At 30.4% G+C, this 24808-nt stretch overlaps 2 protein-coding genes across 6 annotated transcripts; both read left to right on the forward strand.

The window, feature by feature from the left end:
- Positions 1-874: 874 nt before the first annotated feature.
- On the forward strand, positions 875-9738 carry LOC129944616 (cleavage and polyadenylation specificity factor subunit 6). 5 transcript variants are annotated; one of them, XM_056054164.1, is made up of 8 exons: positions 876-1227; positions 1290-1499; positions 1571-2026; positions 4859-5014; positions 5875-6362; positions 6427-6714; positions 6769-6837; positions 6916-9738. In XM_056054164.1, exons 1-8 carry the CDS (start codon positions 1150-1152, stop codon positions 7118-7120), a joined length of 1950 nt encoding a protein of 649 aa, XP_055910139.1. In that variant the 5' UTR covers positions 876-1149; the 3' UTR covers positions 7121-9738. The 5 variants fall into 5 exon arrangements, with proteins under 5 accessions (XP_055910142.1, XP_055910139.1, XP_055910141.1 ...); XM_056054163.1 differs by having other exon boundaries at positions 877-1227; positions 6910-9738; XM_056054165.1 differs by having other exon boundaries at positions 877-1227; positions 6919-9738.
- Positions 9739-17395: 7657 nt separating this feature from the next.
- Positions 17396-23082, forward strand: LOC129946691 (bax inhibitor 1). The gene is made up of 4 exons (XM_056056963.1): positions 17396-17667; positions 22013-22466; positions 22531-22701; positions 22795-23082. Exons 1-4 carry the CDS (start codon positions 17609-17611, stop codon positions 22828-22830), a joined length of 720 nt encoding a protein of 239 aa, XP_055912938.1. The 5' UTR covers positions 17396-17608; the 3' UTR covers positions 22831-23082.
- Positions 23083-24808: the final 1726 nt, after the last annotated feature.

Below are 24808 nucleotides of genomic sequence, written 5' to 3' on the forward strand. Positions count from 1 at the left end.
AGGTTTATGCACCAGTGAATTTCGTTTCACCTGTTCATAAAACTTTTGAACTTCATTCCTGCTTTTAAACCTCTCAACATCTTCGACCGCATGCTTCTCATGCCCTCTCTTTTTCCTCTTCTGCTCATAGAGCTCATGAGCAGCTCTCGTTCTTTTATGTAGCGCTGATTTTATGATTGATTAGCGCTATTAAATTAAAATCCCCTAAGGCAACAAGGTCAGTTGGGTCCGTGATAACGTGCCACTGCCGTCCGCGTTCTGACATGTTAAAAAAAACGGACCGCTTTCGTCATTCTATTGACCCTGTTCTTTGCTGCGAAACAAACAAATTCAGGAAGCGAATCCTAAAAATTCCAGTGCCGTTCTAGAACAAACAAAAATTGGAACTTTTGTTTAGAACTAGATTTCTCCATGGAAAAGCTGCAGAAGCAGAAGACATTAAAACAGAACTTTCGTTTCTGTTTTGATGATTGGCATTAGCGATCTTTGCAAGAATCTACATTAGCAATTTGACCCCCCTTTCCATTTTTGACCACTGGTCTTGATTGCGTTCTGTTTTTACTACAACGTATAGTTGTTTAGAAGACAGGAAATTCGACATTATAAAACTCGATTATTATATTAAGTCATCGATTAGAACATCATTGTTACCCTGGTTACAAGAGGATATTTCTTTTTTATAATTTAAAAGAGTATTCTGGTTTAAAGTTGCTAGAAAGTCAATTTTCTCGTGTGGAATTGGAAATCAAATATTTTAAATTGAATGCAATTTCAAAATCAAACAAACCTATTGCTTTTGCAACAATGTATGTATCTCTTTCACACTCAGACAAATGTCATCGAACTCCAGTCATTTCGCTTTTTTATTTCGCTGATTACTAGGCACAGTGCAAAGCACAGATAGATAGGTGCGAAAGTTTTCTCTACTTCTTTCACAGAAAAACTTAAATAATATAACATTAATTTAGTAAATTCATTCATATTTCTGATATGAAAAAGTAGTAATCATAAATCCTAAATTTAATTAAAAAATGAATGTTTTCATCTATTAAATACAAAGTAAAAAAAACCTAAAAGTTTATTGAATTCAATTTGCCGGTGACCGACCGAAGCAGTTGTGGCGTTTTTGTGAATAGGAAAAAATTCCAAATGAAAATGGCTGACGGCGTGGTTATCGATTTGTATGCCGATGATTTGGATGAAAAAGATTTTAGCACCCAGGCTCAAGTAATAACTATTGTCAAAGCTAATTGTAATTCGTGAATAAAAAAAAACCTCTTTATTTGTAGGATGATTTTAACGCGGAAGGTGTAGATTTGTACGATGATATCAGCGTACCAAATGATAATGTAGCAGTCGTGGACGGCTCCTCAGTCGCCTCATCCCAAGCTGATGATAATTCGGGGGCTACATCCAATGGAGTTTACCATCAAAGTGGTAGCCTGACTCCTAATCACATGGGGCGACGTTATCAACTTTATATAGGAAATTTGACATGGGTAAGTACAAAAGGCTTGACACCCAATTAGTTAAAACAAATGTAATTTATGATTGAATAATTGACGTTTAGTGGACAACTGACCAAGATATTTCAAATACAATGCGTGACATTGGCGTGGCGGATTTCCAAGAGGTGAAGTTCTTTGAAAACCGTTCGAATGGCCAATCGAAGGGATTCTGTGTGATTTCACTGGGCTCAGAAAATAGCATGCGCATAGTTATGGAGCGTCTGTCCAAAAAAGAACTCCACGGACAAGTTCCAGTGGTAACATATCCAACGAAACAGGCGCTTAATCAGTTCGAGAGCCAACAAAAGACTCGGCCGGTACCTCCACAGCAGAATGGCCCGCGAGGTCCGATTCCAAATATGGGAGGAATGCCTCAACATCCGGTGCAGGGCGCACCACCTGGCCATCAACCCCGTATGATGAATCCAAATATGCCACCTGGTCAGTTTCGTCCTCAGCATATGCCTCAAAATATGCAAGGTCCTCCAGGACCTAATCAAGGTCCACCCCGAATGCAGGTGAGTGCAAAAAATTGTATTTTTTCAATTGGTTGTAGACAAATTCGATTTTGTATGGTAGATCTTTTAGTTTTTCCTTAAAATACATTTAATTTGTAGTTCTTTTGTAAGCAATACTTTTTTTACCGAATTTTTTGCATTATATTGCTAACCTATGTATTAAATGCCTAAGTTGGTCTATAATTGTAAAACAAATATTACTTATTTTAACAATGAGTAAACTTTGAAATTTGAGTGGCGTGGAAGAAAATTTGTGTTTAAATTTGAAATTGAAAATTAGGTCATCTAGTTTTCGTTGACAGGTAAAAATTATTTTATTTATGTACCTTAAAGAAATTTACTAAAATATGTGAGCACAGGTTAAGGTTTATGTTTATTTTTTAGAACTTGCTCTTTATGAATATGTAGGTATGTACCTATGTACATTGTACAGTGTTGGCCAAAGTCAGTAATGTATAATTTCTTAGGTTGAAATGTTTTTGTTTTAATATATTTCTATTCCTTAATTTACTTACTATATTCACAATAACAATAGTTAAAATGAGTTTATATTTATATAGATAATTAAACGAGCATTTCTTGTACTATGTTCTTTTTTATCTGGAAACTCAAAAAAAGTAGTAATTTATTCAAATCACAAGATTACCCTAGCCATTTTATATTATCAATATTTTTCACCTGAAACCATAATTTACACATTGCTGAAGTGTGCTACATGCCAAAACTTTCAAGAAAGAATAATCCCAAAATTTGTGGAACACACAATTGCCCTTTATGTTCTATACAAACGTGCTCATTATTTCTTATCTAACACGAACAAATAGCCGCCAAACGATAGAATTGAGGTGAAAGTTTCAAAATAAGGCATTTCAATAAACGTTAACTTTAAAAGTGAAGGTTCAATTCACTATTTATACATACAGTTGCATTTTTTTATGAACAAGCTATTTCTCTTATTAGTTAAAACAGTTGCGGGTACGCATGGGAACTTATATCACTAAAACTATTCTAGTATTAAGAATTATTTTTTTCTTGTATTATTATTACCAGACCAGGCTAAATTGTATGCATAAGTTTATGAGATAATTTTTTTATTATATAATACAACAACGAATCAATCAATGGAGGTTAATAGCTTAAGAAAAAAAATGTTTAAAAACATTTTACCTGTATTTTACCGACATTGGTAAATTTTAAGAAAAACATAACTAATCTATAATTTGTTAACACCGTCAAAATTGTTACTTACATGTACATACAGAGATTTTAAGAAGTGGTCCAAATAAATTTTTCCAAAAATATGCCTAGATTTGAAAGCATTTGTTAATGTACAGTCTAAGAAATGTTTATTCTTTCATTTATTTAAAATTGTGATATAATAATAATAGACTATTCAACCAGATAATACATTTTTCTGTAGTATTTAAGTAGATACTCTTTGAGATCTTTGGTTTATAATTTCATTCTTAGCTAATCGAACCTGCTAAGTGAAGGTATTTTTTTTTATTTTACTACATATTAAATATGTAATTAAATTAATTAAGACTTGCTCTCAGCATAAATTAAATTCAAGTCAATTTTTAAAGTTTTGGGATATTTTTACAGAATACAGAAAAATCAAATGTTTAAACTTAAGCACAAAGTTTATTTTTGAAATGTATCTAACTATCATCGTAGGCGATTCGAATAAAAATTTCGTTGGCAACATCGGTTTCTTTGACCCATTTCCATTTTTGTTTTGTTGAATTTATATTAATCATTAAAATGTTCAATAATTAGTAATACAAAATAGATGTTACATGAATTTTGTAAACATAATCATACCGAATAATCCAGTTAAAAGGAATATATTTGTTCCTTTTCCGGTATAGTGGTACAGTCTGAAGCAATCGTTGATGTAATTTTTAATTGATATGCAAAATATACGTATGTATAATATTATCTTTGATCAATATTTTAAATAAAGGATGTTTTTTTTATACGTGTGGGTTCAAAAACAAATAAAACGCATATAATGTAATGTTATGACCAAAGACTTAACTAAATTGTAAAGATAAGGGTTTGGAATTATATTTTAAAAATAATTTAATTTAAAAACTGGAAAAGCACAAATTTTGACATGTGATGCTATGCGCGAACAGAACTATTATTTTGGTAATACATTTCTACGATTTGCCAATGTTGTTTACGATTACGAATGTCAAAGCATTCCGAGAAACTATTGCAGGATTGAAACTACATGTGTGATTAAAAAATCACCAGTTTTATAATATTTTCATACATTCAATTTCATGCTATTCTCTTGCTGATTTTGTTAAAGCAGTTTAAGATAAAAATTTTATGAAACAACAAAAAGGATTTAAGTAAAAGAAAAATTTACAAGTTTTGAAATTCACAGTTTTTACTTTTTTTTAAATTATTAGTTATTATTTGTTTATGTCACATCAAAATCATTAATAATAACGCAGAGAACGTAGAACATGCACTTGTATTTGTTAAATGATTTATCTAATATCTATGACAAAAATTTTAAAACGTAAACAAATCAAATAATTTACAAGTACACAATAGTAGTTTGTTTCCATTTTTTCGTTTTTTTTATAATTTGCACTCAGTTCACATAATGTACAAAATCCTTTAACATTTAATCTTTAAAAAATTGCTAACCTAGTAGAAAAAAAGTTATTTTGTATAGTTTTTGCATGATTATTATGAAAAAAAAATCCGTAATTAAATATAAATAATTCTACAAACAACTTTCATTGTATTCAATTTAAAAAAAATGTATTTGTTATAAAGAATTGTGTGTTAAACATTATCCATTATCTATAGCCACCGCCAATGCACCAAGGAGGACCAATGGGACCACAGAATCAAATGCAAGGACCGCCTCGTTATCCTAATCAGGGCCAGTGGAATGGTCCACGTCCAAATGGACCAAGGCCCGGTCCTATGAATGGTCCGCCTCATCAACAAAGGCCACAAATGGTAAACTAATTAATTAGAATGAATCTATATTTATTCTTTATTGCGTAATATTAATTTTATTATTATAAATTAGACGTTTTAAGACAAATTCAAAAATAAAATTATGAAAACTAGAATAAGAAAACTGGCTAAAATACAAAGTAATGTAATTTTTTTTAATGGTATTGTTCAACGCCGTACAAGTCGGTTTGTCACTTCTGCCAATGAAAAGATTTAAATATTTATTCATATTTAATTTGAAAATAAAAACCCATAAAACAGTTCATATGTTTAAACAAGGAATTGAATCGAAAAACAAATATTAAAATTATTTGTTATACATTCAAGAATGTATCTGTTTTTAAATTCATCATTAGTGAAAGTAATAATGTAAACGAACAATGCCGCTAAATCACAGACGCCTACTGCATAAGAAAAAATACCAATTCTTTTTAATAATACTTTTAAAACCAAAATCAGGTATGAGGGTTCATAACTGTGTTACGAATATATAAGCAGGCAGGATTTTTTTTAAGTCCAGTTTAAAAATGTTGAATTCGAATTTTATAAATTTGATATTTTTGTACTTAAACAAAAACTAGAAGGGAACTTCTTTAATTCATAAGATCAAAAGTACTAAAAAAAGTATCAAAATCTTTTTTTTTTAACTTAGCTAAGGCAAACAAATACGATATTGCATTTAATTCCAAAAAGCAAATAAATATACGTTCTCTTATTCAAAACTTTGTTACACATAAAATCATACTCAAATATTTACAAAAAGGGTTACATGTATAATTATATTGGTGAGAGGGAGGATTTAAAACAAAATGTGAAGTTTTATACTTTCAATATCAATTTTTGTTATAAATGTGTTTTAGTTCCAGGGACCGCCAGGTGGCATGCCCCCACGAGGACCGCGACCGGACTGGAGTAGACCTCCCATGCATGGTGGTTTTCCACCACAAGGTCCACCTGGCCCGCCACAAGGGCCTCCTCATATGCAAGGACCACCTCGTGGACCACCACCACCGCAGATGGGTGGACCCGGAGGCCCACCACATGGTGGACCAGCTCCTCATGTTAATCCAGCGTTCTTCAATCAAGGTGGTGGACCACCTCAACATGCTGGGGGACCACCAATGGGTGGACCCCATGGTCCACCGGGCCCGCAACCCGGAATGGCTATGCCTCATCAAGGTCCTCCGCACTTTGCTCAACAAGGTGCACCACGGGGTCCATGGCCCGGTGCACAAGCCAAACCAGCTGGACCATTCCCTGAACAAGCTATTGTTCCTCAATTGAATGAAGTTGAGTTCGAAGAGATAATGGGAAGGAATAGAACTGTTAGTAGTTCAGCAATTGCAAGGTTTGTGTTATACAATTGTCATACAATAAAGCTGTGTTTATCACTTCAAAGTTAAATATTTCAGAGCGGTATCAGATGCTGCAGCAGGTGAATATTCCAGTGCAATTGAAACTCTTGTAACTGCTATATCACTAATAAAGCAATCGAAAGTTGCTAATGACGAACGCTGTAAGATATTGATAAGTTCCCTGCAGGACACCCTCCATGGGATCGAAACTAAGAGCTACAATCGCAGAGAAAGATCACGCTCCAGAGAACGAACTCATAGATCAAGACCAAGGCGTGAGCGATCGTCATCACGTTATCGCGAACGGTCTAGAGAGCGGGAAAGGGAAAGAGATCGAGAAGCTGCGTAAGTTTCAAATCATACATATGCATTAATCAAGTGATAAAAAAATATTTTTAGGAGCTACCGCGAACGCTCGAGAAGTAGAGAACGTGAACGTGCAACTGCAGATCATTACAGAGACGACAGGTAAGTGTTTTTAAACAGACTGACAATTGAGGTCGACTATTGTTTACTCGAACACGCAATATTAAATCTTAGTTCTAGCAGATCAGCCAGACCCCGCAAATCACCGGAAGCCGTTGCAGAGGTAGTAAGTGATCCACCTTCTAAGCGCAGCTATTATGAGGAAAGGTATAGGTCTTCGGATCGTGACAGAGATCGTGACCGCGATCGTGAACGTGAACGTGATCGCGACCGTGACCGTGAACGCGAACGCGATCGCCGCGAAGAGCATCGATCTCGTCACTAGATCCATACAAATGAGAATTGTACTCTATTTAAAACCGAACATCAACAATTGAGCATAAAACATTAATTATATGATTTTACTATTTACCATGGAATCCCTATTAAGATTATTTAAAAGTGAACAAAATACCAATGCTCCAATACAAGAGCAATGGCAAGAAGTTTAAGACAATTATTCAATATCAACAAAAGTAGTTCTAAAAATCAATATTTCATCAAAGCGGCAAGGCATTCTTCAGAACGAGTTACTTCATCGCCAACAACAAAAAATATATCTACAAACAAGAACTCAACTCACAGCAAAAAGCAAAAAGCCGAAGAACACTTCGAGACAACATCTCACACAGCCGTCAAGGGGATATCAACAGCGCCTCCTCATAAGAAGAATGTATTGAATTTCATAAATAAAATATATATTAAATGTTTATTCCAAAAAAAAAAAAAGAAAAAGAAAAAACACTGTATTGTCTTATTTGTGAAAATAATTTTTTCTTTACATTTATTATTTTATATTTATTTTTTATTTAATGTGCAAAATGAGCAAATGAATGCTCGAACCTTACCTTTTTGCTTATGTACGGATCGAACCAGCTATTTTCTTATAAAATCTATGTAATCATACAGTATCGTTTCCCATTTTTAGATTATCATAGTTAAAAGATTGAACCGAATATGAAATGTGTATTCAGTTCATTGTTATAATATTTTTTAGTATTCACTCATTCATTTCTGACACGATATTATAATTGTGCCATCGCCTTTTATGTATATTCATTTATGAATAGTTTGTATATTTTTTTTGTGTACACAAAAACTCATTTCATTTCACAAAGCTACTTTTCTTTTCGATTAAGTACTTTTTGTATCTTTGTTTTTTTTTTATATATATATATTTTAAATAAGGAACAACAATAACAAAAATAAACCACGGTCACTGTGTCGACCATTAAGGAACAAAAATAATGTAATTTTAAAAATTATTTTATTGATATTTATTTTGTGATTTAAATTAATTTCTTTATTTTTAATGTTTTTATTATTCCTTTAAACATACTGCATAACTTTTGATATTTCAAATAATGTTGAGCATTTCTTTGTGTAAGTTGCACTTAAATGTGTGAATCAATTGTTAATTCACTTGAAACAAAAAGAAAAACAAAACTGGAAAGACTTCGCTCATATTCACTCGATTGAAATATGTTTTATACAATATAACTTGTAGTAAGATCTATAAACTTAGGACTTGTGTAAATTTTCTGTGATAAATCTGTGATAAAATACATACAAAATGTATATAATTTCTTATTAATTATTGATATAATCTAAGTAGACGATAGTATAAACAACAAGTATATAAAATTAACATATTTTTGTTTAAAACAAAATTGTATAGCATAAAATTGTAGAAAAATACTCTTCTTGTGTGTATAATTTAGGCATTAGATGGTTAGGATTGCATGCGTAAATTTACTAACACGATTTTTAGAATTTTCCATAGAAATGCAGGTAGATCCTTTAACAAGGTGATTTTAAAATCACTTCAATCACATAATGAGTTGGTCTTGGATACTGAAAGATTTTTTGAAATTTTTACCATGGTAGAAATTTAAAAATTTACATTTGAATTTGGTATCCTTTAGTTGTTTTTATTTAGTGAGTATGGTTTTAAAATTGCCAATTTAAATTAAAGACTTCAAGAGATAATTTGAGAATAATGTTGAACAAGAACTCGATTTTAGGTCAGGATATCACAACTTTGGATATTTATCTTTAACTCTATGTTACAATTTTGAAAGTTAATGGTTTTCTGAAAATGTACAAAAACAAAGCTATCATGCGAAAAGTGTACTATTTTTTTATATACATATGTATATAAAATTGTTTAACTAGCTGAGCAAAATTTGTTCACACGCAAACAAAAGACTTGATACGCTTAACAAAATTGTTTGAGCTGTCGATTTTGATTTAATATTTCGTGTTAAGTTCCTTTAACTGACAAATGCTAAAGTCTAATCCTCTTCAGATCAAAAACAAACTTAATTATTGAAATGTGAATGTATATAAATATTTTGTGGTTTTACTTGGCTAAAAACGAATGACTGTGTTTACAAGGAATAAGAAACTAAGAAGTTTTTGCGAGCATGTAGTTTACTAAGAAAGCTGAATTAGGAATCTCATTTTTCTTTAAATATGATGAACCTTACACATTTTAAGATTTCGAGGACTTTTTTTTGATGATTAAGATTTTCATTTGCTTTTCTTTTGTAATGATTGAGAAAACAGAATAATAACAGAGGAAACTTTCTAGCATCATTCCTGCCATTAGACAATAACATTTTTGGAATAGGAAGAGTAGTTTGATTTTAATTCCAAAAAACTGTAATTACAGAAATAACACCAAAGGTCTTAAAATTCTAAGAAAAAGCTATTGATTAAATATAATTATTTTTTAACATTTAAAAATTAAATTTGGAAAACGGATCAATTAAATCAATTGTTCGAAGTTTCTTTAAAAAAAACATGTATTAACATTCCATAGACCAAATTAAAAAAGAAATATTGAGTTAAGAAGTGTTATGCTATTATTCCATCCAATAAAATAAGAAAACACTTCGATTCTTTGCCTTTTGGTGTCTTAATACTACATTATGTAATGTGATAATAACTAACAACAGGGATTATGTATCTTTAAACTTGAAAAGTCAGTACGTGTAATTAAAAAGTGAAAAAGATTTTCTTAGACGAACATATAGCCTATAAATACATAATTATTAAATCTAAAATAAGTGTATGGTAAGTTGGTTGCGCGTTTTACCTCAAATATAAATTTTTTAAAAGAAAATTAAAAACCAAATATCACAACACTCTTGATTGAATCAGGAATCGAATGACAAATAAGGATTAGTATTAAAACGGGTTAATGGTTAAAAGATAATTTAACAATTAAAGAATATCTCAAAGTCTAATCAACAAGATTTTATTTTTAAGATTGACTTAAGATCACTTTCTAAACCATTTTTATTTTTTGAGCCAATTATTTTTGATAGAAAGACTTGTTAACTAATAAGTTATGAGGTAATACCGTTAAGCTAAAAATGATACCTATACAAAATATTTTTGTTTTTAAACGGACTACATGTTTATAATATATTCTTATTTATCAGCTTATACTTTATTTTTGAAATAACATAACAGGCCATAACTATAATATTTGTTTATGTGCACTTCATAGTTAAAAATAAAGTTTAAAAAATATATATTGAAAGTGTGGCTTATTATGTTAAATTAATAAAACTTTCAGTTGTCTTTGTATGTCTTAAATATTTGTAAACTTTTTTTTTTTAAAAAACTTTAAAATTAACTAAAATGCAGAACGCTAATTGATAAAATAATTCAATATAACTAAGACATACCAGATCAACTAATATTATTTAGATAACATAATACGTATATAAAGCCGATTTTTGTTAGTAATATGATGTAACAATATTCTAATTACTTATTAAGTTGATTCTGTCCCCTTAAAAATTTACTAAATTTTCAATTTTGTCAATGTTTTATGACTAAAGCCTAATGCTCTACAATGAAAACTGTTTTAAAACCATCCTGAATATATATAAACCCAAAACTTTCAAGTTTTCAACGCCGTTTGTATAATAAGTCTACATTGTTCTGTCATACTCATAAGTGTAAAAAGGTGGCCGAGTGAATCGGTCAGAAAAAAGTCAAAAAATATGACGCTATGATACAAAAATAAAATAAGACATATCAAATTCTTAACATAAAATTACAATCAAATCGCTTCAAACCTCGTTGATTTAACATTATAAATAACTAAACATTTATTTTCAATATCAACTTTAAAATTTGTTTTTATAACAACAAGCGAAAATTACTAACAATTTTGTAATGTGTTCAAAAAGAAATGCTTGAATAAAATTAAGAAGATGTGTACTTTGAAAAAGAACAAGTTCTGATAAATAATGGTAAGTAAAAATATTGATGTTATTTTTGTTAGTATATTTATTTATAAATTAAAATTATTTTGTTACAGTTTTATAAATAAAAGTATATTAAAAAACAAAAAGATTTATTAAATTTACATTTAAAATAGAGCGACATACAACTAGACATGACAAGAAGTGGTGAACAATTTCGTTTTTGTTCAAGAATTTTATATAAAATATTTATGTTTTTACAATCAGAAAAAAATGCTTTTTAGAGGATATATTTTTTTGGTATATTTGTACACAACTAAAGTTGTTACAATCAGTTAAAAAAAAAACAAATACGTTTTACAATCATTTAGAAATCCATAAGTAATTTTTTTAATTGAATAAGTACTCAACTAGCTATCGGAGAAATAAAGACAAATTTTGTCTTTATCTAAAATAAATACTAATATTATTTAACTGATTGTTGAAAAATTGCAATGCATGTAGTTCAATAATATATTTTTTGTTACAAATAATTTTGTTTTTGTTATGATAGCCGACAACAAACTTGTTGTTTGTAAATCGTTTTTCTTAATATGAATGCAAGAGTTTGGCAGAAAGTGCTTCGTTAGTGATGATGACATATCAACTCGTCACCTAAAATGCAAGGTTTTATCTCAATTACGAAAATATGAATTTTGTTTAGGTACGACAAAATTATCTAAGTTATCATCCATAAAAACTTTAACTTTGACACTCCTGTTAATGAAACTCAAAATATAAGACTTTTTAAAAACCCTTATTGTAACCGTGGCCTCTTGAATTTTAAAAGTTTTAATGCTCGTTTTAAAATTTGCTTCAATATACAGACCGTCATATTTTAACATTGGCTTTTTTTTTAAATACGTTTACGGTCGGTTTTCGGATCGTTTAAACTAGGAACGTCCAAAAACTAATTGTTTTTCTTCTAAAATCTGTATTTAAAATAAAATTATTTTAATTTCAATTTTAAAACATTTTATGGCTCTTGAAAACTTCTACATATTTTACTTGAATGATTAGAATTTAATTATAAAATAAAAATAAGATACTATTGTGTTCAATTCGATTACTAGAACCTTCATAGTTGTATCACATAAAAAAGCTTTTAAGTTTACAATGATTAATGTTTATTTTATAATTATAGAATTTTTTATTTTAGAATTCATTACTCAATTTCTAAATCATGATTGGATGTAGCTAGAGCTTACGTAAACAAGCTATACTACTACTATATTGGTATCATCAGGAAAATATTTCACTTTTTCCCTACTCTTAGTTTCAAAACAATTATCGTTGATTATGGATAAATTTTCTTTATGAGCTATTATTCAGTTCAAATTGAACTTCATCTATAACTTAAATGTTTGATTAATTTTTGCTACTCAAAGTAAAATTTCGGTCTAATAAAAAATTCAGGACGAACAAAAATGTGTGTGACACTCATAAAAGTTTTGAATTGTACCCTCATTATGATTTTTTAAAATCAGGGTACGGATATTTTTGTCTTACACAGCAGTTAAAATTGCTTAGTTCGCTTGATGTAAGCTGATAGTCTTACTTTATATAAATTTCAAAATTTTGTTGCGATAAGAACAGACAAGCAGAACACATTTAAGGCCCTTATTACTAAAAGTGAAAGTTTGAGAAATCCAATTTGTGGGTAAACTTTGAAGTTCAAATAGAGTAAAATCATCTTGGTGTTCTAGGGGGGCTGTGGCGCCATTAGCTATTGCAGTTTTTTTACTTATCTTTTGTATATTAAACTTTCAAAGCCATCTACGGCGAACGTAAAAAAAAAACAACTACATGATAATACATGATTTTATATACAACGGTAACATCGATTTTTTCAAACTCAAGAAATTTGTGATTTCAAAAGTTCACATTGAGTGTTTTAGTCGAATTTTCGACTTACTTTTCATAATAAGGGTCTACAAAAGTAGGTGGATAGATAGATATAGATTTTATTGAATTAAAGTAAAATTTACATTACACACCAAAAATGTTTACAAAAATCATTATAGCGTGGCGATTGCCGTGTGCCAGATTGACAACAAAACACAATTAAGGTTAAAAGCCCTCAATATAATTTCTTTTCAATATTGAAAACGATATTTATAATTTTTTAACAATACAAACTTCATGATAGATTAAAAATAATAATTAAACACAATCAGAAATCTTCGTTCATTATAGCAGTTCTATATCTTAGCGCAGTTTTTTAAAATTCGTAAAGTTTGACAACATTTATTTCATTCAATAAACTAATCACTTGATCTTCCAAAAAAAAGACTTCTGAATACATTCCTTCTGATTTTTCTGAGAATGTGGCATTTTCCCAAGAAGTGGACAGTATCCTCTCTTTGTGATAGGTTGCACATATTACACTCTAGGGGTAAATCAGGTCTATGTGGAATGAAATTTAAATCTATATCTGGCCATCAAAGAAATCACACGGACATTATTGGAATCCTTAAAAAAGTTGTTCTCTGCAAGGTTATGATTTAATCGGCTGTGAGTTGGAATTAACGCTTCATATATTCAGCTCTACATTTCTCATCAACCTTTGAAATGACTTCATACAAGATGTTTTTAGCGGTTGTTAAATCGTCGATGGGTAAATTAATTTGACATTCAATTTTATTTCGATATTTTTTATAGTCACTACTAGTAGGATGACACTATTTACAAAAAGTTCGAATCCATTTATACGAAAATGCACGATATAGTGCAAATAAACAGCGTACCAATATTGCTTTTCAATTTGTTAAACATTTGAATCCGACAAGTGTAGTATATCTTTAAGCCCAATATAGGCTTGGAAATAGATTATGATGTTTGGTAATCCGAAAGCTTCTATAGGCTTCAGAAAAAAATAACTTTGAAAAACAGCAAAATTTGTTTCTGGTTTTGAATTAGGAATCACTCATGCATAAACTTAAAAGTCAAACTCGACATAAGTGCCATCTTTTGCATCCTAATTTATATTTTAAAAAATAAATTGGCTGGCGGAACAGTCCTTTGAGAACTAAGGCCTAGTGACTTACAACTCTCAACCATTCCTGTGTGCAAATACTGTTGTCAGGGATGGACGCAACCTACAGTTTTAATCCGAATCCGAACGGCTAATTTGAGAAAGCACTTTCCTCTTAAGAGGCAGTACCCGTGTAAAAACTTTAAATGGCACATTAAGGGATCGAACCCAAGACCTCTGGCATGACAGTCCAACGTACTAACCATCATGCCACGGGCTATTTATTTTAAAATGAATAATATTTACTTACCCACTAATTTCACATCATAATTACACAGTTCCTCAGAATCCTCAAAATAAAAAAAAAATACTTTCACATTTCACAGGATCTCAAAAAAATAAAATAAATATTCGATAAATACAAACAAGTTATTAAGTTAATTCTGTTTTATTTAAATGCATTTAGCTTTTAAAAAATTACCTTTTCTTTTGACTGTGACATTAAGATTCCGGAAACTCCCAACTGCAAAAAATTATTGTTTTAAATTTCTACTTTTAACATTGTAACTTAAACTTTTTTAAGCCAGGAACACATCACCGACTCATCTATTTCACTGAACGGTTTCATCTGACGTGTGAATCTCCCCACTTTATAAATTTCACCATAAAACCCATCGAATCACTTACCATAGACAAACCATATAAAGACCGGAATCTTTCGTACGTTTTACCCTCCAACACCCATTTGTTTACATTGTTGTATTTGTAATTTGTCATGACGTCCATTTTGAAATTTGAAATGCAACAACAATTCGATGCGGTGTATTTACTTGTTTTGACAGATGTTTTTTTTTATTAAAATAGCTGTGGTGAGAATTTGACTTCTACGACGAATTGTTTTGTTTACTAAAATGCCGCAAAATACGAACATTGGAACTCACTTGGTCATGTTCTTAAAAGTTTTTTAGATTTTTACAAAAAAGTGTGAATGCATTGTTCTTACTCACACTTCAACGATTCCAGGAAGGTATAAACCATTCCTGTAGGTACATTATTGTACCAAGGACACGACCGAATGAGTTCCAATGTTTGCATTTTTAAACATTTTCGATAGGAAAATACGAACATTGGAACTCACTCGGAGGTGCTTTTTTAAGTTGTTTTGTTTTTTACTAAAAAGTATGAACGCAAAGTTCCTACTCACACTTCAAGGATTCCAGGAAGGTATAAACCATTCCTGTAGGTACATTATTGTACCAAGGACACGACCGAATGAGTTCCAATGTTTGCATTTTTAAACATTTTCGGTAGGAAAATGCGAACATTGGAACTCAATCGGTCGTGTCCTTGGTACAATAATGTACCTACAGGAATGGTTTATACCTTCCTGGAATCCTTGAAGTGTGAGTAGGAACTTTGCGTTCATACTTTTTAGTAAAAAACAAAACAACTTAAAAAAGCACCTCCGAGTGAGTTCCAATGCTCGTATTTTCCTATCGAAAATGTTTAAAAATGCAAACATTGGAACTCATTCGGTCGTGTCCTTGGTACAATAATGTACCTACAGGAATGGTTTATACCTTCCTGGAATCCTTGAAGTGTGAGTAGGAACTTTGCGTTCATACTTTTTAGTAAAAAACAAAACAACTTAAAAAACCACCTCCGAGTGAGTTCCAATGTTCGTATTTTCCTATTGAAAAAGTTTAAAAATGCGAACATTGGAATTTTTGTTGACGTTTTCAAACTCACCTCGAAGAAATAAACATTTAAGTTATGTGTGATGTTGAGGTGATGTCACACTTTTATTATTTATTTTTATTTGAAAAACTAAACTTATATTGAAATTGTTAAAACTTGGTCACTGTTTTGTAATTATCAAAATTCTTTTATGAAATAGTCATCGTTTTTAAATTCGATAAAAAAAGAATTATTATAACATTCAAAAATATAATTTTTGGAACGTTTAATTTTACCTCAATCAGAACTCTATATTAGATTCAAAATTAAAAAAAAATAATGTTTTACATTTTCGCTAATATATTTCAGGTTTTCTTTACATAATACAACAAATGAATTGAAAAGTGTATTATACGTAGTACACACTTTTAAATATAGTATTTAAATATATAAAAAATTAACAATTTCTTGCCACTTCTTCTTACAAAAGTTTCTTTAGCATTTAAATAAGCTCTATTTAAAAAAAATTATTTATCTTGGGTATACTTTAATAAATATTCGATTATTCCTATCAAAATAAGACTACGTATGTAAATACTCAAGGAAGGAAACAATAATTCAATTGAAATATATTTTTTGGTAATTTTCTCAAGAACAAGAAGACATAAAATCATCTGGTTTTCAGTTTTTGATCAAAAACAAATATGAACAATGAATTCTAAAAACAATAATAGATAATTTAAGTATTAAAAATTACACTTCAAAACTTTTTTTTACCTTTTTTGGCCAAATTTTGAGCTTAAAACAATTTTTTTCAAAAACTATGCAAATTAACACATCTATTCCATTATTAATTAGAAAATATGAACCAAAATATAATAATAAGCATTAAGCACGATCCTCTCGATCATAAAATATGATATTAAATATTATGTTACATTTCAATAGAATCGCGTAGGAACATGTTGTTTTCTTAATAAGTGATTCATGTATAAGAAATCATAAGGTCTTTCTTAAACAATATTTAACGACAGTTAACAGCAAAAATGTTTTTCGATTTTAGTCTTAAGTTGGCATCTGAGATGTTTCGATTAATAAATATTTATTTAAAAATGTAATATCTCAAGGAACTATTCTAATTTGCATAGTTTTGACTTGATTTCAAAAAAAGCTAATAGACAAAAGTGTTGGCTTTGAAAAATTTATAAAACTTAGTTGTAAGTATTACCATTATTTTGTTTCCATTTAACTTACATATTTTTTTAAAATGTCCCTACCTCCTAAATGGGGGGAAACAGACCCGCTCCCGTAGTAAAAAATACTTGTTTTTAACTGTTCTATACAAATCCGTCATCAAACTTTGTCGCCTGAGCTATCGTACTCTTCCCAAAAAATGCAATAGCTAATGTCGCCGTAGCCACTAGGTGCAACCCCTAAAGAATTTCTCAGCACTATTCCTTATTTTCGTGGTGAATTGACTTTAGAGGGTGGTGAATTGATGTTAGCAGCGGTGAATTGATGTTAGACCTAAGGGTGCGTGTAAGTAGACGTTTCAGCTTGTAGGCAAACCAGAATGACAGATTTGTTTCCGGTCTTTATATGGTTTGTCTATGTCACTTACCATCCCTACTCTTTTTCGTAGTTTGTCATTTTTTGTCTTTGGAATTGAACCCGAACCCAACCAAATCAAATTTCATTATTCAGAAAAACTTAATAAGTGAACAAGTAAAAGTCAAAACAAAAAAATATTTTTGGAACTGAACAGAACATAGTTTTATTTCTTTCGATTACTTTAGAATCATTTAATATTCAAAATAAAACACAAATTCAATATAATTACATCGAAAATAATCTAGCAAAAATGTCAAGTGCTGCATTCCAAACCTTTGAGCGATTTTCGCAAAGTTTAGGACAAAAATTGTAAGTATTGCTTTTAATATGAATAACTTTTTATATTTTGATTAGATTACAAATTATTAGTTTTCACGTAACTACATATGTATGTAGGAAATTTAGTGTAAGTTAGGGGGGATTCATAAAGCTCGAATTAAATGCATAAGATATCGTGGAAGAGACCCGACCTTATTCTGAAAAAAAGTTTAAAATTATAATTAAATTTATTTTCATTACATACAGACACTTCTCGAGTTTTCTATGTTGTATGGTTATTGTTTTTTTTTTCTTTTGTTGTAAATTCAAATTAGTACTTCCAATGTAGGTATATTTTGATATATTATTTGGTAAATAATTAAATGGCTTTTAGTTTCATCAGCCTTGTTTACATTTGTTTCGGAATTCTCGTATTATTAGTTATGCATCTGACGTGGCCTTTGTGATGTACGAGTATGTATTTATAGATTAATCGGCTGACTTTCATATTTGTTTTCTTATGTATAAAATGAAATGATCGAGATTTGTGAAGAAAAACCTGCAAAATGTATGTAGATACGTTTTTACTAAGAAATAATTTAGGTACCTATCTAGATTTTAGGAAGAATAGTAAGAGAACGTTATAGGGTATTGAATGACTAGTTACTTTCTTTTCCTATTTTGATATCGTATGATAACAAATCATTTTGATCGTAGTTTTAATAAAGCAAGAATCAAAGATATTTCTTATCATTTTTTTTAGTTAAGTAATTATTAATGAAATATGTACCTGCCAACAATTATACATAACATCGTAGGTGATATACAGAAAAATAGTTTACAAATATCTAGATACCATAATATATAATTATTATAGTGGATAGAAACCTTAAAAGTAACAACAACCTGAGTGATGTTTCGAATAGGTATAAAAAAAGGTATTTGTTTATTAGTGTGTTTTTAACATTTGCTATCTACCTTCATTAACTTAAATATTGACCTATTCCAGTTAATTAAAAATAATTAAAATATAAGTATTAAACTCTCTTTGACTGGTTCTCTGCGGTCTCGATAAAGATTAGGTGTAGAAGACTTATTTTTCTTAGCGCTACTGGTAAAAAAGTTTAAATTATGTACAAGAAATTTTAAGATTTTTTTTTCTAAATAGTTTAATGTGGGTCTGTTCTATTAAAAAAAAATGATAAATAATTGTTAAAATACTGTAAATGTCTAAAGATAGACCAATTAAAATTTTTGTGAAGCTAATGATTAATATAAAGTCATTTGAATGAAAGCATGAGTGATTATACAAAAGTTGGGTAACTCGATGTCATCAACTAATATATACAAAGACTTATTATATTTTATTGTGATTGCAATTTACTTTAAAACAATGGAAAGATCTCTATTAAGTCACCCAATTTCAGTTCTTCGTTTTGAATACAAGCCTTTGGCATGTTATAATCCCGAAGACCAACAATTAAGTGACTGTCTTTTAAACATTGTGCAGGTTAAACCAACATAAAGGACTTCATTTGCAGTGAACTTCATACTTTGAACGTACATTTTGACCAAGCCAACTAGTTAGTTTTTCAAGTGTCATGAATTTCAAATTCAGAACTTAACTTCGCAAACCTCTACTTAGAGTTCCTAGCACAAAAAGTACCAACAAAATTACTGTCTACAAAACACTCCTCATGCAAGCTACAAATCCATCAAGATTTGTATTTTGTATTGTATCAAGATTTGTATTTTGTATTGTAGAGATATAAGTAATATTTATTTTTCCAATTTGACAAGGAACTCTTTTACAAAAAATATTAAATGGAATTGTGCAGAAAATCAATGATTCATGGATAGTAATAAAGTTCAGCTTTCAGTTGAATTTAAAAACATCATCAATTGTAATTGTGACATAAGTTCACTTGACTTGAATACTTGATAGTTAGGGAGATTTTTCTTGACTAACTTTCCAGTCAACTTTCCAATAAAGTTGCCTTAATTGGAAGGCAATTTTTTGGCAGCTGGCCAATCAGATACTAGAAACTTGCCATACTTTCAAAGTCCCTTATATCGCCTGAACCTGCCCATTATCATTGATTTGAGAAAAATTATCAGTTTAATACAATCTTGAATGTATATAGTTTAATATAAGGTACTACAACTACACTTAATTTAAAAAAATAAGAAATTTTGGATCCAGTTTCATTCGTCAGTCGGTTGTGTGTTTTTAAATTTTAAATTCAAGCGAAATATCGCCGACTCAACGTCAAATCCCACTTTGAACTTTAATGTTGGTAATAAAGTTAGTTGCGGGTCGCACAATTTGAGGGCCTCCATAACTGTACAAGAGTTTGGGTTATGTTTGTTGTCTATACACGTGCTAAGTCAAGCAACTCAACACGTCAGTCCTATAGTGAGTCATTATTTTTTTGTTAATTTAAAGTTTATTTTTATTTATTCATATTAGACTTTGATTTGTGAAAATGTAGTTTTTTAATATTCGAAATTACAAAAAAAAAAAACATTAGTCCTGATTATAATGTCAAATTTCGTCTTTTTCATCAGTCCTATTGCGTCAGTCCTGTGTCAAGTATATTGTTATCGTTTTTTGTTTCATGACCATTATTACTTTTAAGATGGTTAGGTTAGGTTGAAGTGGCTGTCCAAGATGGAACCGGACCCACTTAGGCTAGTTTAACGGCCCATTGTGATACCACATGAATCTTGAATCTTACTCCTAAACTTAATGGAACTAATTTGAGTTCCTTACGATACGTGAGAGGCTGATTATGCTGATATGATTTAGATCGTTAAAAAAGAATTTTCCTAGGTAAATCTTGCGTTTTTGAGCCAGAGTATGGCATGAACAGAGAAGATGAAGAACTGTTTCTTCCTCGTCCATACAGCTTCTGCAAAAGTGATTTGTGAATACGCCTCATCGCGTGGCGTGCTTTCCTATTAGACAGTGTCCGGTTATGTCACCTACTATCGAGCTTATATGCTATCTGCTTAGAGATTGCAAGAATTTTGAACGTTTAAAATCCAGTGTTGGCCAAATGTTTTTTGTGACCTACCACTTGGTGATGTTGTTCCACCTGTTGCCTGCCCTCCTCACAGAGTCTTGCATTAGCATCAGTTTACAAGTAGCGATTGGTATGCCAGTGTGTGTCAAACGTGTTAGGATGGGCTGCACTGTACCGTTCCTGGCGAGTTCATCTGCCTTACAGTTACCTGGAATGTCTCTATGGCCCGGCATGGAGCCAGCAAACATGAATATTAAACTGTTGTGTCATCTCCATTAGAGATAATCGACAGCTATGGACTGTTATAGAGTTTGTAGAGATAGAGTCCAGTGATTTGATAGCAGTCTGACTATCTGAGAAAATACGGAAATCAGATATCAAGTTTTCCTTAAGCCAGGACAAGACTTCTTTTATCGCCCAAAGTTCCGCCTGGAATACGCTACAATGATTGGGAAGGCGGTATGAGACACTTTATTTCAGTCGTTCAGAGTACACACCTCCACCAATCCCTTCTTTTGTTTTTGAACCATCTGTATAAAAATGGTTTGACTCATCCTCCAAGAATGTCCTATTCTCCCAAAAAGATCAGGGAGGTATAGAAATCTAAAAATTTCTGTCGAATTGCAGTTGGTGGATGGTACAGATAGCAGAGCTTGCAGCTATTTGTTAGCTAAAAATGTCAAGAGGTGTTAGGTAGAGTAAGGTGTCCAGTGCCGCAGCTGGGGTCGTGCGAATCGATTCGCCTATACATTGACGTTGGACTTTATTTAATTTATCCCGGTTTATTCCTTTTTCGTCCATTAAAATCGGTTTTATTACCGATGTGTATAACCAATGCGTGATTCAGGGTTGTAAGCCCCACTTATTACCAATAGCTTAAAGTAGCTTTTTTGACTCTTTCCTGTACTTTTAAGATGAATATTTACGTTACGTTAAATGTCAAAATTCAGTTTTGAAAACTGATGTAGTATTCTCTCCCAGTATTATATATTAATACCGTATTTTTAATTGTTACTAAGTGATTTTAGGTGATAAATATTAAATCGTAAGATATTTTTGCTAAGTTGTATTAAATTTCATTATAATACTTTCAAAAGTTTGTATAACATGTAGCAATACTATATTACCTCGTCAGTCAAATTCTGAAATTTTTAAATACCTTACAATTCACTCAAAAAAGTGACTGGCCCGATTGGGAACAATATTTTAATAATTGGATTAGCTATCATACATACATAAATTTGTAGAAGTTTGATTTAATAATTATCGTAAACAAAATATCCTCAAAAGTTAACCAACTTTTGTATAATCACCCGTACATTTATTATTTTACATTTATTTATTTATTTTGCTTTAAATTTTTATTTTAGTGAGCCTGAAGTTCGTCATCACTTGATGCGAGTTTATTTATGCCTTGGTGCAACAACAGCTGCATCTGCTGCCGGTGCTGTACTATTTCTAACCGGAATTCTTGACACTGGTATCTTGGGTGCCTTGGCCTCAATTGTCTTGGTTTTGTCTCTTCATTTCGTAAAAGACAATGGAAAGAATTTCTATCCACGTTTGGCAATGCTTCTCGGTTTTGGACTTTGTTCAGGACAAGCTCTTGGACCCTTGCTGGAATATGTTGTACACTTGAATCCCGCCATTATTGTGTCAGCACTTAGTGGTACAGTTATAACCTTTTTAACACTGTCCTTAGCTGCACTCTTGGCTGAACAGGGAAAATATATTTTCCTTGGTGGTTTGCTTGTCAGTGTTCTAAATACAATGGCTTTGATGAGCATTCTGAATATTTTCATGAGGTCATACATAGTGTCACAAGTATGTTAAAATAACCAAATCTAAAAATCAAGTTCAACATTAATTAAAGTTGTTCCTTTTTTAGTTCCACCTCTACGTCGGACTTTTTGCGATGGCTGCATTTGTTCTCTTCGACACACAAATGATCATCGAAAAATGCCGTATGGGCAATAAGGACTGCATTCAACACTCGCTTGATCTGTTCTTCGATTTGATCAGTATGTTCAGGAAACTATTGATTATTCTCACACAAAAGGTAAGTTTTTTTGTGTAAAATTAAATTTTGTTTAACATTTCAAAAAGTGTTATTTCACAAGTTAATTTGATATATATTTTTTTTAATTTTCAGGAAGAAAGACAAAGGCAAAACAAGAGACGAGACTAAATAAAAATCAGTTGACTGTTATTAAAACAACCAAATTTTCTTTTCGTTTATTATAAAAATTTGGATAATTATTAACCACTTTTGGAATAAGTTATAGGTTTACCTTTCAATTTTTTGTTTGTTTACTAAAGGCAAAGCATCTTTATGCAACAAATTTGGTTCATTTGATGTTGTGTATAATATTATAATCATAAAACAAACAAAACATTACTTATACTAAAATTAAAGAAAAACTTTAAAAAATAGTACAAATGTGTGTTTCTATTTTATTGTACTGAAAGATAATACATACTTCCATATGTAAAAACTATCGAATTTCTATCAAAAAATTAATGAATGTTTTCCGGTAAACTACTTTCCCATTGATTTTGGTTCATTGAATAAATTGTCGAGTGTAAATAATGTTTATTTTTCTGTGTACCAATATTGTTAGATTATTTGTAATGATATTTTTATTGTTTGCTTCTAGCAGGTTTGTTCATTTTTGTCAATACATTTTTGGTTTAACGCCCCCTGTGCTTAGACCTTTGGCGTTGTTGATTAAAATAATGTCGGTGATTCGAAATTCAATTTAACTTAGCTTGCGCAACTTGTACTTTAATAGAATTGAGGTCGGTATGATTTATTGTTCGTTCATTTTCGACTTGGTACTAACCTTTTGAGACTTAAGAAGATATTTCACTACAAAATGTCTATAGATTTTATGTTCTCTTGTAGAATGTTAACGTCCATGGTCATTATAACTGCAAGCCATATATTTAAAGTGTGTGAATACATCAATTAATTTCTTCATCCGAAGGCTGTTGTATTCTCTAACTACATATTTATTATTAACATTCAACATCAAACATTCTTGTGGTATCTGAACTTTTAGTCGATTAAAGAAGAAGTATATACATTACTAAACTGAGTACTAATTTCGTACCAAATTTGAGGGCCTAATGAATCGAAGTTATTTCTTAAAGTAAGATCTAAATCAGAGTTCCAATGCTTGAGCACTTTTTAAGGAAATACATAAGTTAGAACTCAATCGAGTTATAATTTTTCGATAACCCTAGTTTTAGGAATTAAAACTTTGTCAAGAAATAGGAATTAAAAAACTTCAAAAATGTGGTAATAAATTCACAGAAATCACTGAATTTAAACTGAAAAACATTGATAGACTGATGGGTCAATTATAAAACTGGCCAAAAGATATTAAAAAAAGAAATTAAAGTTATCAAGCGTTAAACTATTAATCAGGCTATTCTTAAGAAAGAACGTGTATGAAGAAGAAAATCAATGTAATTTTGCTTTTAATTAAATTTAAAAAAAATACTTTCAAATATATCAACAAAAAAAGAAGATGCAAAATATTGCAATTACATAAGTTAGATAGAGGTAGTAGACCAAAAATACAAAGATCTGTAGATTAAATTGAGTGCTCTAATGCAGCTTTGAAGCTCACTGGATGCAATCTTTCACATACATAATTATATTTGTTGGCAAACATCTATTTCCATCTACCCTACTTCATAATTATTGTTGCAGATACTTGTTAATCTGCCAAATAAGTTTTCAGTGCAGTTACTCCTAAAAACGAAGAAAAATGTTATCCATACAAATTTTCTAATATCAATTTTAGTACATTCATATATCTTTTTTTAAGAGATTAACAAAGGGAAATCAGAATAGAAGTTTTAAGTTACAATAATAGAAACTAATTTATGAGAATGGTAGCACATAAATTAATTGTTTTTTTTCTAGTTTAATTTGATAAAAGAACAACATAATTGTCTTTGCAAATGCATTAGAAATAATTATTCTTTTTTATTGAGGAGTGTTTAAGATACGGTTACAAGGGTTACATTTAATTGAATTTACATCTTTTTATTCATACAAATTAAATTAAACGGATTTAAACATAGAGCAGTGAGTTGCGAAGAGTCCCATCTGGGGATGCCAGAGGTCCCGCTACGAGCGGGATTGTCCCGGAAAC

The sequence above is a fragment of the Eupeodes corollae genome, chromosome 2, assembly GCF_945859685.1.
Source record: "Eupeodes corollae chromosome 2, idEupCoro1.1, whole genome shotgun sequence".
In the NCBI taxonomy this organism is placed as follows: domain Eukaryota; kingdom Metazoa; phylum Arthropoda; class Insecta; order Diptera; family Syrphidae; genus Eupeodes; species Eupeodes corollae.